Source organism: Eleutherodactylus coqui, chromosome 6, assembly GCF_035609145.1.
Source record: "Eleutherodactylus coqui strain aEleCoq1 chromosome 6, aEleCoq1.hap1, whole genome shotgun sequence".
In the NCBI taxonomy this organism is placed as follows: Eukaryota; Metazoa; Chordata; class Amphibia; order Anura; family Eleutherodactylidae; genus Eleutherodactylus; species Eleutherodactylus coqui.
The window spans coordinates 29,753,286-29,771,155 of NC_089842.1; the positions used below are offsets into that span (position 1 = coordinate 29,753,286).

The window sequence follows — 17,870 nt, forward strand, 5'->3', positions numbered from 1 at the left end:
TAATGGAGCAACTATATTGTATATTCTCTCTGCTTCCTCTGCAGCATGGAAACATTCACAGGGGTTAATAAGATTTCTTCATGCTACTGGCTATTTGCAGGTAGAGAGGCAAAATTTGTGGGTGATCAAGGTAAATATTTTCGAATAGTCTTAATTTAATAGCCAAGACATTTTGGTTTGGCTTTGCTTCCATGTGTATACAGTCCAGCCCCACAGGGAATAATGCCTCCTGGGTAAATGTCATCACCCTGTATCTGCTCCTGCATCCTAGAAGAGTATATAAGAAGCCCAGACGACATCACAGACCAGTACCTGAAGATTTCATCTCACTCACATCCTTTGGAACTGTTGTCAAGATGAATGTCTTCTCTACCGCTATCCTCATCGTCTTCTGCTCCTTGTTGGGCTCAGGTCAGTATACATTCGGGAGAGTTATGAAAGCCGGTGGAGTTCGGATTACTTAGTATGCAGGTGACACAGAAGGGAAGAAGGGCAAAAAGCTGAAACAGCTGTGGCAAAGGAGGAAGGAATGACAAAAAGCTAGACTGGGTATGTTATGGGAGGGAAGAAGGACAAAAGAACTGAACCAGGTGTGATACAGGAGGAAGAAAGACTAAAGAACTGAAGCAAGTGGGACACCAGAGGGTGGGAGGACATAAGTCTAGAAAACCAGGCCTGACATGGGAAGGTAGGAGAACAAAAGAACTGAACCAGTTGTTAATTGGAAGGATAGAAGGATATAAGGCTAGACCAGGTATGATGTGGTAGGGAAGGGGGGCATAAAGCTGAATCAGGTATGACACGGCAAGAAGGAAGGGCAAAAAAGAAAATAATTGAACAAGGTGTGACACAGAAGGAAGAAAGGACATAAGCCTAAACCAAGTATGGAACAGGGGGAAGAAGGACATAAAGCTGAACCAGGTATGACATGGGAGGAAAGGAAGTGTAAGAAATAAATAAAGTGGGCCCCACTAAATATTCATTTTGTGGTGCAATTCCTGTATCAAAATAACACTAGAAATTGAAGAAAGAGCGACACAGTATGGAAGACGCACCCTCCAAAATAATCTATAAATATAATGATTGTTTTCAGGGCGTGTCTCTTACTGGTAAGTACTTTGGGGTGAATTGTAGTTCATTGTGGGCATTGTGCAATATAAAGCATATCACTCTTAAGGGGATCATGTATTATTAACCTTTTCCTGACTAACCCTCATTGATGCTCCTGCGTCCAGGGCACATTCTGCAGTTCTGGTTCCCCACTTCATAAAAATCATAACCATTTTATTTGTCCGGTGACATATGTACATGAGGACTTGTTTTTTGCGGGACGAGTTATATTTTTCAAGTGCCCCATTTAACCTACCAATACAATGTATCGGAAAACTTTTAAGCATTTAAAGTCGGGTGAAATGGGGTATTTTTACAGCGTTCACGGTGCAGAACAATTTCAGGTCTTCATTCTATGGGTCCGTATGAGTACAGGGCTGCCAAATTAATATCGTTTTTTTTTATATAGAGATGCTTAAAAATACACAATATTTACCCCCTCTACCAGTCAAAAAAAAAAACCTTTTTGCCACCATCTTTTAATTCCTGTAACTTTTATTTTTCCATCGGCAGGTCTATGTGAGGGCTTGTTTTTTACGCGGCGACTTGTAGTTTGTGCTGGTTAGAGTTTGGGGAACATATGATTTTTAGACCGCTTTTCATTCAATTTTTTCTAGGAGATGAAGTGACCAAAAAGGGCAATTCTTACATTGTGTTATTTTTTCTCCAACAGATTTAACCATGTGGGATCAATAGTATAATATTTTATTTAATTAAAGTTTTACAGATGTAGCGGTGCCAGTTTTTCGAATACATTTTTTTAAAAATGTGACAACTTAGGCATTTGTTCAGGTATACAGTATAATGCAATACCATGGTATTGCATCATTTATATAATACACTGTATTTACACGGATGCTTTTGATTTCATTCAGTGAAAATCTGCCAGTCTTTCCTATAGTTTCCCTATGATTTTGTTGCATGTCCGAGGTGTTTTTGCTTTAAAAACATACAATATGCTTCAGATTTCCTTTTTTTCCCCACGTGGGTTATCGCTGATTTTTCACGCATTTGGAAAGTAACGTTTACGGAAGTGCTTGTAAAACACATCACACTCATATGGCATGCCAGTGAAAGGGGATTTTTTTAACCCTTATTTAAGAAATAATAGATGATTCTTGGACAAGAATTGCCCAAAAACAGGACATGCTGCAATTTTTTTTTATCTCACACAGAATAATCACTAGTGTGTACTCACCCAATAAAATGAATAGGTTCTTTTCATGTACGAGGTCTGTCCTATTCGCAATCTGACATAACTTACAAATGAAAATCTCTTGTGTAAATATAGTCTTATTTTGGAGTTTTTGTGTTTCATTCTATATCAAATTTTCTTGCTATTTCCACGGAAGGAAAGGAGGACAAAAGGCCACAGGAGGTTTGAGGGAAAACAATATGTGATGTTACAAGAATTAAGATATAATGAAAACAAAGGTTTGGTACCATGTTAGCCAGCAGAATAAAGCCCCATTTACACTCACTGATAATCACTCAAAAATTGCTCAAATGACAGTTTGAATGACCGTTTTAGCGATCATCTTTGTATTCTTTATAGTAGCTAATTAGCTACTATAAAGATTTGCAAGCAGATTCTCTCTGCCTGTGTCCTGCTGTCAGTTCACAGCGGGGCATGGGCAGTAAGCGTGGAGAACAATAAGCAAACAGCTTTTTACCTCCATCATTATAAAAATGACAGGGCTGTTAAAAAAACACAGGGAAGAGCGCTGGATGGGCTATTGATATACATTAGATTTAAAAATAACATGCTGTGGAATTAAATCCCGCACCTCCTGTCAATATTCACACGGGTTTTATACAGATTGTTTCCACACCGTGTGGATGATTTTCTGCCCTGTGTAGTAATAATTTCCCACCCATGCTAGTGGCCCCATTAGTAATAGCGACCCCCTATATTGGTGGCCCCACTAGTAATAGTGACCCCCTATATTGGTGGCCTCACTAGTAAAAGCGACCCCCTATATTGGTGACTCCAGTAGTAATAGCGACCCCCTATATTGGTGGCTATGTTAGTAATGGCAACCCCCTATATTGGTGGCGCTGGTAGTAATGGTGACCCCCACAGTGGCCTCGGTAGTAATTATTGCAGCCCCAGCAGTAATAGGTAACCCCCTATTGTGGCCCTGGCCGTAATAGGTGACCCCTATTGCGTCCCTGGAAGTATTAGGTGACCCCAGTAGTAATAGCGACCCCTATAGCGGCCCCAGTAGTAATATTAACCCCACAGTAGCCCCAGCAAAAATATTATCCCCCCCAGTAACAACAGTAACCTCCCAGTAATAACATTAACCCCCCAGTAATAACATTAACTCCCCCCAGTAATAATTTTGACCCCCCCAGTAATAACATTGAACCCCCCTCCCCAGTATTAACATTAATCCCCCAGTGACTTTAACCCTCCTCCCCAGTAATAATATTAACCCCCCAGTAACATTTACCCTCCCAGTAATAACATTAATCTCCCTCCCCCAGTAGTAACATTAACCCCCCAGTAATAGCATTGACTCCCCCCAGTAATAATTTGACCCCCCCAGTAATAACATTGAATCCCCCTCCCCAGTATTAACATTAACCCTCCAGTAACTTTAACCCCCCTCCCCAGTAATAATATTAACCCCCCCCGTAATAACATTAATCTCCCTCCCCCCAGTAGTAACATTAACCCCCCAGTAATAGCATTAACTCCCCCCAGTAATAATTTGACCCCCCCAGTAATAACATCGAATCCCCCTCCCAAGTATTAACATTAACCCCCCAGTAACTTTAACCCCCCTCCCCAGTAATAATATTAACCCCCCCCGTAATAACATTAATCTCCCTCCCCCCCAGTAGTAACATTACACCCCCCCAGTAATAACATTAACCCCCCCCAACCCATATACTTACCTCCTCCTGGTACTGGTGGCATATATGTATATTACTCTGCAAATCCACACCATACGCAACCTGATTGGTTGTTTGGATTTAGTAATTCCCAGTGATTGGTTAATTGGGTTGCCTCATTCACGTTGATTGGTTATTTGATTTTGCTGATTCACGGACATTGGTTGTTTAGGTTGGCTCGTGTAAAAGTGCGGAGTAAAAGGCTAATATGTGTACTGGTGTATCGCATATGTAGGAACGCCCCTGACCACTGGTGTATCGCATATGTAGGAACGCCCCTGACCACTGGTGTATCGCATATGTAGGAACGCCCCTGACCACTGGTGTATCGCATATGTAGGAACACCCCTGACCACTGGTGTATCACATATGTACGAACGCCCCTGACCACTGGTGTATCGCATATGTAGGTACGCCCCTGACCACTGGTGTATCGCATATGTAGGAACGCCCCTGACCACTGGTGTATCGCATATGTAGGAACGCCCCTGACCACTGGTGTATCGCATATATAGGAACGCCCCTGACCACTAGTGTATCGCATATGTAGGAACGCCCCTGACCACTGGTGTATCGCATATGTAGGAACACCCCTGACCACTGGTGTATCGCATATGTAGGAACGCCCCTGACCACTGGTGTATCGCATATGTAGGAACGCCCTTGACCACTGGTGTATCGCATATGTAGGAACGCCCCTGACCACTGGTGTATCGCATATGTAGGAACGCCCCTGACCACTGGTGTATCGCATATGTAGGAACGCCCCTGACCACTGGTGTATCGCATATGTAGGTACGCCCCTGACCACTGGTGTATCGCATATGTAGGAATGCCCCAGACCACTGGTGTATCGCATATGTAGGAACACCTCTGACCACTGGTGTATCGCATATGTAGGAACGCCCCTGACCACTGGTGTATCGCATATGTAGGAACGCCCCTGACCACTGGTGTATCGCATATGTAGGAACGCCCCTGACCACTGGTGTATCGCATATATAGGAACGCCCCTGACCACTAGTGTATCGCATATGTAGGAACGCCCCTGACCACTGGTGTATCGCATATGTAGGAACACCCCTGACCACTGGTGTATCGCATATGTAGGAACGCCCCTGACCACTGGTGTATCGCATATGTAGGAACGCCCTTGACCACTGGTGTATCGCATATGTAGGAACGCCCCTGACCACTGGTGTATCGCATATGTAGGAACGCCCCTGACCACTGGTGTATCGCATATGTAGGAACGCCCCTGACCACTGGTGTATCGCATATGTAGGTACGCCCCTGACCACTGGTGTATCGCATATGTAGGAATGCCCCAGACCACTGGTGTATCGCATATGTAGGAACACCTCTGACCACTGGTGTATCGCATATGTAGGAACGCCCCTGACCACTGGTGTATCGCATATGTAGGAACGCCCCTGACCACTGGTGTATCGCATATGTAGGAACGCCCCTGACCACTGGTTTATCGCATATGTAGGAACACCTCTGACCACACCCCTAGCTCCCGGTTGGCTGCTTTCCTCCAGGTGCTTTAGCACTGTCTTGCATGTCCCCACTACCGATGTGATTTCCAGCCAGAGAGCCGCGGCACCCCATTTGGGCATCACTGGTCTAGTTAAAGATGTTTGTAATTAAAAGAGGTGGTGTCTCTTGCTGGGATTAAGATAAAGCCCATGTGACCAGGGACAATCGCTCTTAAAAGGTCCCACTTTTATTTTCCAGCCTTTTCCGATACATGCCTTGAATGCTTGGCTATAAACTCCACGGTGTGTGAAGGAACAGAGGTTGAATGCCTTGGGAATGCTGGATGTATGACTGCTTCCCAAATCTATAAACATGGTGAGTACTTTTTGGTGATGTATTTATTTAGATTTTGTCCCTTTGAGTAATACTATTATCTATTCTGTAGGAGACAAAAACTACAAATCACTCTATAGATCCTGTGCCAATACAACCTTTTGTGGTAATTTCGCCTCAATGACTCAAGATCCAAATGTTACAATCAGAACGTATGTATCTTGTTGTGAGGGGGATAATTGCAACACGAACCCATTTTACAGTAAGTGTTATGTCAACATTAATGTGAACCTCTATTGTGGAACATTACTATTCTGCTGGTGAAGTCACTGCATACCTACATTAATTAACCTGTACTGATACTACATTACATCCTGTATTATACTCTAGAGCTGCACTCACTATTCTGCTGGTGGAGTCACTGCGTACCTACATTAATTAACCTGTACTGATCCTGAATTGCATCCTGTATTATACTCCAGAGCTGCACTTACTATTCTGCTGGTGGAGTCACAGTGTATATACATTACTTATCCTGTACCGACCCTGAGTTACATCCTGTATTATACTCCAGAGCTGCACTCACTATTCTGCTGGTGGAGTCACTGTATACATACATTACTTATCCTGTACTGATCCTGAGTTACATCCTGTATTATACTCCAGAGCTGCACTCACTATTCTGCTGGTGGAGTCACTGTGTATATACATTACTTATCCTGTACCAACCCTGAGTTACATCCTGTATTATACTCCAGAGCTGCACTCACTATTCTGCTGGTGGAGTCATTGTGTACATACATCACTTCTTTTGTACTGATCCTGAGTTACATCCTATATTATACTCCAGAGCTGCACTCACTATTCTGCTGGTGGAGTCATTGTGTACATACATTACTTATCCTGTACTGATCCTGAGTTACATCCTGTATTATACTCCAGAGCTGCACTCACTATTCTGCTGGTGGAGGTAATAAGTGATAACTTTCTGCAGAGACTTATAGTCTTGGATTGATGATGGTTACAAAGCTGATATGTATGTGATAGTCATGATAACAAGATGATGATTCTCGCTATAAATCTCTTTATCTCTTCAGTTCCTACAGAGAATTCAACACTAAATGGCCTTAAATGTCCGTCCGCCTACTGCGAGGACACTACTGGGCCATGTGATGGGGACCTTAAGATGATGGAGTGTAGAGGAAGTGAGACACAATGTATTAACTATGGGGGGCACGTACAAGATCCAAGTGAGTAAACCTTAATTGCTTGTGAAATGTCTACAAACGTTAGAAACGTGTTAACGGGGTCACCCGATGCAACATTAAGGGCTCATGCCCATGAGTGTTGCGTGATGCACCCATGAATTTACACCATGGTATCACCGCGATTAAAAACATGATAATGCCTACGAGTGATTGCGGAATTCCGCGGTCTCCTTTATTATGCTGTATTAATGGAGACCTCCCACAGTGTAAATTTATTTTCCGCTTCGGAATTCCGCAAGTGGGCATTGGCTGGTAAAAACTATTAGGTTCAATAGAATGGGAAACGCAGTGGAAATCTGTCCGTGGGCATTAACCCTAAAGGGGCGGTGCAGGGTTAGATGAATTTGACGGCTCTCATCCAGACACCCGCAGCACACTTGTCTATAGACTGTCAGCTCTGCCCCACTGAAGGGCACGGGGCTCTGGGCAGGTGGGGTTCCGGTTTTGGAAGAAAGCAGCCATGTTTTTTTTTTAACCCTATAGAACCTGCGGAGTACAGAATATTTCAGTATCTACATGCAGACTATTTCCACTGAAGGCGTATAACAGCAGCTGTACCCTTACTGGGATATTGTGTATACAGCAGCTGCTGAACGTGAATGTGTGTATCCACAGTGCGGTAATCTAACCAGTCCTAATAATACTAATAATGATCCTAGCCACCAGGGGGAGCACCAGCACTCAGTCCTTGTAAATGCCATCCCTTTAAAACCCAACCCCACTTACCCCGAGGTAGTGACTGATTGGGTCTTTTATGCAATGACGTAAAAAAGTTAGCACATTAGTTAACATATTTGAAGTACGTTGTCAAAAAACACGTAAACATGGCGAGAACGGCAAATTGTGTATATCTCGCCTTAAGAAAAATTAGTTGGTCATTGGGGTGCAAACAGGCTTTGGTACTAAAAGGGTTAAGCATCACACAGTGCAACAGTTTTACCTGGGCTGCAGCCGTAGGCCTCCTTCACACGAGCGTACGCGTATTTGCGGAATGAACAGCGCTGTTCTTGCACGCACAGCGCAATGTATTTTACGGCACTTTTTGCAGCCGCAAGGATTGTATATTTCCACGCGGCAAAAAAAAAATTGATTGAAATGGCTCTAAAGAGTTCCAGATGCGCTCCTTTTCCTGCACAATTACGCAGTATTTACGCATCTCCTAGCGTATTGTGCGCATGCATTTACGCATCCCCATTGACTTCTGTGGAAACATTTCTCAGGATAATGGAGCATGCTGTTTTTTTTGCACGGCCGAAATACGCGCATTTGAACAAACCCATTTAAATCAGTAGCTTCTATTCTCTGCTTTACGTTCACGCAAATGTTGCATGCACAAATACGCGGAGAATAGAACCTGCTGATTTCGGTCGTGCAAAAAACAGCATGCTCTATTTCCCTGCGCACCCACAGCCCCATAGAAGTCAATGGGGCTGTGCAAACGCGCATGCAGCAGACTAACAGATGCGTGACGCATTGCATAATTGCGCAGGAAAAAGAACACATCTGGAACTCATTAGACTAATTAGCCACTTCAATCGGTGCGTGTTTTTTCGCCACGCCGAAATGAACATGTCCTGCGGGCGTAAAAAGTATAGTAATATGCGCTGAAGCATACGCAAAAAAGCATCATTCATGGTACGTTCAAATACACATATGTTCTTATATAGGGGGTCTTCTCATCTGAGACATTTATGATGCAACCACGCGGTTTACCATAAGGGGGCTTTCACATGGGGTGGAATATTCTGATATTCTATACGATATTCAGCACCACAATCTGCACGGCTAACGAGCGGATTTTGATGCGGAAATGAAAATGTCAGAATTCTGCTGGCAATTCTGTATCAAAAGCCACATGTAGACCCTAAGGGCGCCCACCCACTGGCGATTTTTTTTCCTTTGCGTTTTTTCTCAAGAGCAATTAGTTTTGAATGTGTTCCTGTCCACTGGCGTTTTTTTTTTTCAGTCCGTTGCAATTTTTAACATAGGAACTGTCAGTTGCATATGTGTCCTTATTTTTCTCTTAATGCACCCATGAATGTCAATGTAAATTAACGGAAAAAGCCGCGAAAATGCCGCGAAAAATGCCACGAAAAACACACGGAAAACGCGCCAAAAACGCTGCGTTTTTCACGCACGAAAATCGCAAACGCCAGTGGGTGGGCGCCCTAAGGCTGCTTTCAAACCCTCAAGATGCGGCACCACACCCTGTAAATTCCGCGGGGCTATCTGTGGATTTAGATGCAGAATTTCCAATCTTATATAAATGACCCTACCTGCTTTCTCTTGCTCCACACTTTGACCCCTTTGCTGTAACTTTGGTGTATGATGTTGGTGTCATTAGATGACACACAAGCTCACCGGTGCCATAAAATCATCAAATGTCAGTTTAATACATTCAGGGGCTGTCAGGCGGGATGAGGGTTACAATGTTAAGTCTATGGGCGGCGCTGCTGTGCTTCAGGCATGCGCTTTAACCCCTTGAGTGGAACGCCCGGAAATTTTCCGGGACAAGCTCCACTGCCCATAGTGATATAGCCTAGAAGATTTCCGGTCTATGTTTCACTATGGGAGCTGCAGAGCACATTGCCATAAGCTGTGGCATTGTGCTCTGCCTGCACAGACCCACACAGAGCAGTGCAGGACTTTGAAAAACAGAAGCAGGAAGATATTGCCGATCTGCCGTCAATCTCCCGCTTCTATTTTCAAAGTCCTCCACTGCTTCGTTTACAGGTTGCCATAGAGACCATCAGCTTGTCAGAAGGCGGCCGACGGTCCCTGTGGCAGGGAGAGCTGGTGCCTTGCTGTCAGAGGATAGCCAGGCACCAGCTCTACACAGCAGAGAATGGAGAAAAACTCCTATTTCTGCAGTGTCAACCCTTCACATACCGTGGTCTATACGACCACAGAATGTTAAGGGCCGACAGAGGGAGGGCGCTCCCTCTGTCAGAGGATAGCCGGGTACTAGCTCTTAAACAGCAGAGAATGAGAAAACCTCCGATCTCTGCTGTGTTAACCTTTTAAATGCTGCGGTCTATGCGACTGCAGCATGTAAAGAGCTGTCACCATTGGACCCCCGGAATGTTATTAGGGGGTCCTAATGGGTCTCTGTAGAAAGAAAAGTTTAAAAAAAGTTTAAAAAAATAAAAATACTTGTCTCCCTTTACTTTGCAAATAATTAAAAACAAAATAACACATGTGGTATCCCTGCGTCGTAATGACCCAGAGAAGGAAGTTAGTACATTATTTAACCCCTTTTTTCTCTTTTCCCCTTTTCTTTTTTTCCTCCTCCATTTAAAAAATCGTAACTCCTTTATTTATTCATTAACGTCGCTGTATGAGGGACAAGTATGTATGTTTTTTGCGGGACGAGTTGTATTTTTCAATGGTGCAATTTACTGTACCCTATAATGTACTGAAAAACTTTCACTAAATTCTAAATGGAGTAAAATGAAAAAAAAAATGACATTCCGCCATCTTTCAGTGCGTTTTGTTTCTACGGCGCACAAACTGCAATGAAAGTGACATGATAACTTTATTCTATGGGTCAGTGCGATTACTACGATATGAAACTTGCATAGTTTTTTTTTGCTGTAGTACTTGTATTTTTTTTCAATTTTTTAAAATTATTTTCTGCTGCATCTTCTGCGCGCAATAACTTTTTTATTTTTCTATCAACATAGTTGAGCAAGGGCTCATTTTTTGCAGGATGCCCTGTAGTTTCTGTTAGCACCAATCCGGAATACATACGACTTTTTGATCGCTTTTTATTGCATTTTTTTCTGGGAGACAGGGTGACTGAAAAAGTGCATTTGTGGCGTTCTTTATTTTTTTTTCGGACTATGTTTACTGTGTGGGGTAAATAATGCACTACTTTGATAGATTTAACCCCTTCCGGCCCCATGACGTAAGGGTCACTAGTAGCCGGCGTCCCGCTGCAACAGCGGGGGGCATCCGAGATGCGCCCCCCGTTGTTAACCCCTTCCCTTCCACGATCTAAGTCCTGCCATGTATTATCGCAGTGATCTGAAGTCCTGCAGTAAAAGTCCCCCAAAGGGACACAAATGGTGTAAAAAAAAACCAAAAAAATAAAGTACAAAAAATAAAAATGTAAAAAAAAAGTTAAGAAACCCTTTTTTTTATGCTTTTTCTCATATTACAATAAAAACAATGTTAAAAAATTAAAAATCCAACATATTTGGTATCGAGTCGACGCGTACAATACATTGAACATGCTTTTATCCTGCACGGCAAAAAGCGTACAAAGATGCTAAAAAACTGAGGCAAAATGCTAATTGTTAGCATTTTGCCTCCCAAAAAACGCAATAAAAGTGATTAAAAAAAACGTATGTACCCCAAAATGGCACCAATATAAGCTACAGCTCGTCTCGCAAAAAATAAGCCCTCACAGAGCTCCGTACATGGAAAAATAAAAAAGTTACAGGACTTTGAATGCAGTGAGTTTAGAAAAAATAATAATTTCCAAAAAAAGGGGTTTTATTGTGGAAAAGTGGAAAAACCTAAAAATAATGTAAGAATATTGGTATCGTTGTAACCATACTGTCCTGCAGAAAAAAATGTAGTGTATCATTTATGCTGCATGATTAACGCTTTAAAAAAAAATCTATCGCAGAATTGATGCATTTTCTCTCCCTACGATCATAAAAAAATAATAAAAGTTTTACAATGTAGTCCATGTAACCAAAAATAGTACCAATAAAAACTACAGTTCGACACGCTAAAAACAAGCCCTTATACGGCCGCGTCGACGGAAAAATAAAAAAGGCTTTTGAAAAATGGCTTTTGAAAAATGGAGATGGAAAAATACCAAAAATCGCTTCGTCCTCAACGCCAAAATAGGCCGTGTCATTAAGGGGTTAAACTTTTTTTTTTTTTTTAAACTGTGAAAAAGTTGCGAAAAAGAAAACAACTCTTACAATTTGGTATTGGCATAATTGTACTGGCCTGTAGAATGACTGTAATATATTATTTATACTGCTCAGAGAATGCAGTGAAAAATAAAAACAAAAAACATGGCAGAATTACAGATTTTGTTAATTTTGCCCCTAGAAAAAATTGAATAAAAAGCGATCAAAATTTTACATATTCCAAAAATTTAGATAAATGAAGACTTGAGTTCATCCCGCAAAAACAAGGCCTTCTAGAGCTCTGGCAATGGAAAAAAAAATTAATAAGGCTCTTGGAATGTGGCGACACAAAAGCAAACCTTATAGGGCTTATTCAGATGACCATATATAGGCCGGGTATTCACGCCGGCTGATATACGGTGTCCCCTTCTGCAGGGGGAGGGGGCTGGAAGAGCTGGGAGCAGTGCACTGAGCTCCCGCCCCCTCTCCGCCCCTCGGCACTATTTTAAATAAAAGGGAGTGGGGTAGGGGCGGAGCTAAGCCTTAGAACTTAGCCCCGCCCTGCCCTCCTCCTCTCATTGCAAATAGTGCCGGGGGGCGGAGAATGGGCGGGAGCTCAGTGCACTGCTCTCGGCTCTACCAGCCTCCTCCCCCTGCAGAGAGGGACGCTGTATATCGGCCGGCGTGAATACCCGGCTAATATACAGGTGCCTAAATAAGCCCTCAAGAAAAAAAAATGTTTTAAATGTATAAAAATAGCAAAACATAAGCAAACGGTATAAACTTGGTATCGCCGGAATCGTGTTATCACATTCATTATTCTGCACGCTGAATGCCGTAAAAATGAAATCCAAAAAACAAATGGCAGAATTTCTTTTTTTTCCCCCCAATCTCCCAACAATTTTTTTTACAAAAGTTGTGCAATACATTATATATACCCAAAAATGATGCCATCAAAAAGTAGAACTTGTCCCGCAAAAAACAAGCCCTCATATGGCCGTGTCAATGGAAAAATGAAAACGTTATGGCTCTTGGAACGCGACTGGAAAATTAGTTGAAATTAAAATGATTAAACCATTTAAAAAACCTGCCCTGGTGGGTCTGACAGGGGGGTAAGAAACCCGCCACTCAAGGGGTTAATGAGTGTTGCTAAGTAATGCAGCATACTGTTACATGTGCTGCTGGGATCTGTAGTTCTAAGCTTCCTAGCAGCACAATCCCTCACAGGGTTAATTGATTGAGCTGGCTGGGTGTGGTTCTTCCTGCTAGCCAATCTTCTGGGTCTGGGCTCACATATAAACCCTGCTCCTGGTCAGTCTCTGTCTGGTGTTCAGGGTGAGCAGTCATGAATCCTTGTCTGTTGAAGTTTGCTGTGTGACCTGCTATCTGTTGCAGCTTGCTGTGTGATCTATGCCTTGAGGTTCATGTCCGTTTGTATGTTTATTTTGTGTCAGTTTGGTCTGCTGAGTTTGTTTGCTATGTCTGCGCTAGGTTGGCCCCTAGGGCCCTCTAGTAGATGTGTCTTGCTAGTGTAGGGACTGCAAGATACGAGGGGCCTTGCCGGGGCTTGCAGCTTAAGTTCATTGGCCAATGTACGAACTACGAACTAACACCTCGCATTTATATTCAGCGTATCATCTGCTATTAGTGTTTGCATTGTAGCTGCTGTATGCTGTGTATTCTGGCTCTGTGTGTCCTGTTGTACAGTCCCGGTCATGTGTATGTATCCCGTTCTGGTGCGTGGCTCCACTTACAAAAGGGGGTGCATTATGTTACGATCATGTGGGCAAACTAAGGACGGGGCCCACACGATCGCCACCAAAAGAGGACTATGGGTATGCACATGGGTTTCTGGCAAACTGACTCTGTGCTACAGGGAGGGATGACAGTGGCCCTACCTAAGCGAGGACATTGCCCCAATAAGGGCAGCCCAGCGGTCTTCAGATCTGGGCCCTAGCTGATCCTAGGAGCCACGCCACAGAACAGGATACATACACATGCCACATGACAGGGACTGTACAACAGGACACACAGAGCCAGAATACACAGCATACAGCAGCCACAATGCAAACACTAATAGCAGATGATAAGCACACGTAACACATACACTGCTTAGCTGCACCATGCACTGCCCAACCAAGAGCGATCGAGAGAGACAGGGTAGGGGTGCCTACCCACTACAGTTTTTTTTCACTGTGAAGTTCGCAGCTTTTTTTTTCTGCAGGGGTCTATGGGACTTGTAATTTTGGACTTGAAATCGCAATTTTGCGCGATCGCGATTTTTAACTTTACAAGTCCCACAGTCCATAGACCCCTGCAGAAAAAAAACAAAACGCTGCGAATATCGCAGTGAAAAAAACTGTAGTGGGTAGTCACCCTGAGATAGCAATAGAGAGACAGACAGTGAAAAAGACAGAGAGAGAATGCAACAGAGAGACAAAGTGAGAGTGACAGAGAGAAACAGTGAGAGCGATAGAGAGACAGAAAGAGACAGCGGTAGAGAGCAATGGAGTCACAGAGTGAGAGAATAGAGACAGAAAGAGCGATAGAAACAGAAAGAAAGTGATAGAAAGCGATAGACAGAAAGAGAAAGCAATAGAGCGACAGACTAAGTGATAGAGAGACAGACAGATAGAGAAAGCAATAGAGAGACGGGCAGAGAAAGTAATAGAGAAATAGACAGAGAGAGAGAGCGCAATAGAGAAACAGACAGAGAGAACAATAGAGAGACCAAGATAGTGATAGACAGACAGACAGATAGAGAGATATCAATACAGAGACAGATAGAAAGGCAGACAGAGAAACAGACCATGAGAGAGAGAGAGAACAATAGAGAGATAGAGAGACAGAGAGATTGATAGAGAGACAGAAACATAGAGACAGAGAAACAAACAGTGATAGAAAGATAGAGAGAGAGAGCAATAGAAAGACAGAGAGTGATAGAGAGACACAGAGAAAACAATAGAGAGAGAGCAATAGTGACAGAGAGCGAGAGATAGACGGAGAGGGACAGACAGAGAGATGGAAAGAGAACAAAAGAGACAGAGAGAGACAGAGAGATAGACAGACAGAAACAGATAGAAAGAGAGAGACAATGAAAGAAACAGACGGAGCGAGAGAGACAGAGACAGAGAGAGACCTGTAGGCTTTTTTATATTAGATATCTGCTCCAAATACAAACTGACACTCCAAATAATCACCTAACCAAGCAGATTTAGAAGTTCACAACCATCACTTTTGAAACATTTTATGTTCACGTAGCAAACATCGGGTCATTCTAGTAACATGGACCTGCCTACCATTCTGCATCATAATCCACAGATACACCTGCATATTTTGATGCGGTATTCCACAGCAGCACCCTAAAAGTGTGGCAGCTTTCAAATTGCAGAGAGGTAGAGACAAGGGTGCCCCCCCCAAAAAATATGACGGATTGTCGCCCTCTGGAGCGGTATATTGTGACCCTCTCAGAGCAGATTGCCCCCCCCCCCCCAATCAGCAAAAATGATCCTCACTTTTTGTGATAACATTGTTTTATTTTTTCAGATAAATATCAGAATGATTACTCTGTACAGAGTTGTATTAACCCATTGGGATGCCGGTTAAACTTTAAATGTCTCATCGCAGTGGAGGAGATAAAGAACGTGAGACTGGAATGCTCAGAAGGTGTCAAAGCCTGAGCCCACCCATGAAGAACATGGAGAAACTATTTGCTTTTTTTTGTCTCAATTCTATTAAATTTGCTTTACTAACAAATGAAAGTCACCTGCAGTAAATGAGCTGGGGTGCCGGGGCTCATGAAGCCATCAGCAAGCAGGCTAGCATCCTCTGAAACGCCTTGCTCTATTTTAATTCTGACTCTGGATCATGTTTCTAGTTAGTACTTTGAGTGCACAAGGGTGTACTACCCCAGAAGCCTTGGCTGGCTACACAACAAATAGCAAACATCCCATTAGTCTGATTCATAGCTAGATCTTGCTAGCTGCCTGCATTGGGCTACCTTGGATAGTTACAGGTTAATATGGCTGCAGGGGGTAGTGAGGTGCAATGAGCCCATTTACCACAATACACCCCTGTGCACTCACGGTACTAAAAAGATATATATTTAGCCCATAATAAGATCGTTGACCATAGCTAACCTACTTGTTGATGGTTTCCACCTAATGAAAGGAAACTGAGTGAACATCAACCGCCAAAGAAAGAAAACGGCACAAAATGTAATAAAGATTCAATCTAGGCCCAATATTACATTACTGATCAAGGCAATACATGAGGATTAAAGGGGTTTGCTGACACCCGTGACTCTCCTCTACCCGGTTCAAATACTGAGAGCAAGTCTAATTAATTCTTTGCAGGTTTAAATCAAGATGTGATTATCTCTAAATGTTAATAAACTCTTTCCAAGCAGCATATGGTTGTCATGTCTTTGGTTTAGGATGTATATAAACTGTCTCTCCCTGGTCAATTCTTTGTATTCCGAGCAGAGGAAAAACTCTCTAAGTATTACTTAAAGGGGTTGTCCGGTTCTAAACTATTGATGGCCTATTCTAGGCCCCTACCCAATGTGGAAACATCATCCACTGTATCCTTAGAGAAAGGGCACATAGTCCGACAAAACACATAGCCAAAAACAGCGGTTGGCCAATAGCCGCATAATTTTAGCAACAGAATCATTTGGCCAGTAGAGTCAGAAGACAAAAGAATGGCTATGGGGGTCACAAAGGGGGAGATTGGGGAAAGACTTCTCGTCATGGTTTCCAAATTGTCTAGCAATTCTCAATCCCTATAGAACATAGAGCTGTTGCATATAAGGCGGCCATTCATTCTTCGGCTAGAAGCGATGGTTTTACGCCATTAGAGGTCTTCCGCCATAGTTTTGGATTTGGAACAGCTCCAGAGACAGTTTTATTAGGACTCCCAAAGGCGATTGTGTGGATCCCCCTCCATCTGTAGAGATCATGTGCACATCTGTAATTATATTGGGCGCACAGGATGCACCATCAGTAAAATGTAACAGGATACTTAGAAAGTAGACACCAGTGATCACTCCAAAGTCATCTCCACATGGGGTCATCATCTAATGGACTGTAAAGGCTCATTATTGTCTCATAGCCTGTGCCCGCTGGAGGGTCCTCTGGTATTATGGTGAGCCTGTCCAACCCTACGTATGATGCTCCATACTTGCTATGTGGTATTATGGAGAGTCCTCTGATGCTGTTATGAAGACCCACTTCATACAATTGATATCCCTGGTTGGGATGATGTAGAAGCTCAGTAAAGTATCTGAAAAAAAAATGCATTTCATCTGAAGAGTTCCACTATTCTTCACAGGTGTTTGTGTTTATAGTCACCACTAGAGGGAGCTCACCATGTACAGATATATACTGTCAGGACTAGAGGGAGCTCACGCCATAGGTATTCATACACTCACTACTAGAGGGAGCTCACTGTATACAGGTATATACAGTCACGTTTAGTGGGAGCTTACGCCATAGGTAGTCCTACAGTCACCACTAACAGCTCATTCACAGGGGTGTATTTGTACTCTGTATTACGCACATAAGGGCTCCTTCACTGGAGCGTGATGTGTTTTCGCTCTGGATGGAGCGCTATCATGTCCTCTCACGAATGTAACAATGCTCCTTTACGGTACTTTTTTTGCGCTGCCAGGCCTGTTCACATCGAGGTGAACCGTAAACAGGTGGGGCAGCTTCCCAAGTAGGCCGGGCAGCCTAACTAATCCCCAGTGTTATTGATTGACATCGCAAAATCGCACAGTTCAGTGTGCGATTTCATTCTGGAGAAGTGCGCATTTGCACACCCCAGAGACTTATATGGGGACTTGGGTGCGCAAATGAGCACAAAACTAGAGCATGTTGTTTATTTTTTCGCATAACCAAATTTTGCA

At 43.1% G+C, this 17,870-nt stretch overlaps 1 protein-coding gene across 1 annotated transcript; it reads left to right on the top strand.

The window, feature by feature from the left end:
• The first annotated feature begins 299 nt into the window (after positions 1-299).
• LOC136631995 (phospholipase A2 inhibitor and Ly6/PLAUR domain-containing protein-like) lies at positions 300-16,372 on the top strand. Its single transcript, XM_066606522.1, has 5 exons — positions 300-411; positions 5,752-5,868; positions 5,939-6,088; positions 6,924-7,076; positions 15,509-16,372. The coding sequence occupies exons 1-5, from the start codon at positions 357-359 to the stop codon at positions 15,640-15,642; spliced, it is 609 nt and encodes a 202-aa protein (XP_066462619.1). The 5' UTR covers positions 300-356; the 3' UTR covers positions 15,643-16,372.
• The last annotated feature ends 1,498 nt before the right edge of the window (positions 16,373-17,870 follow it).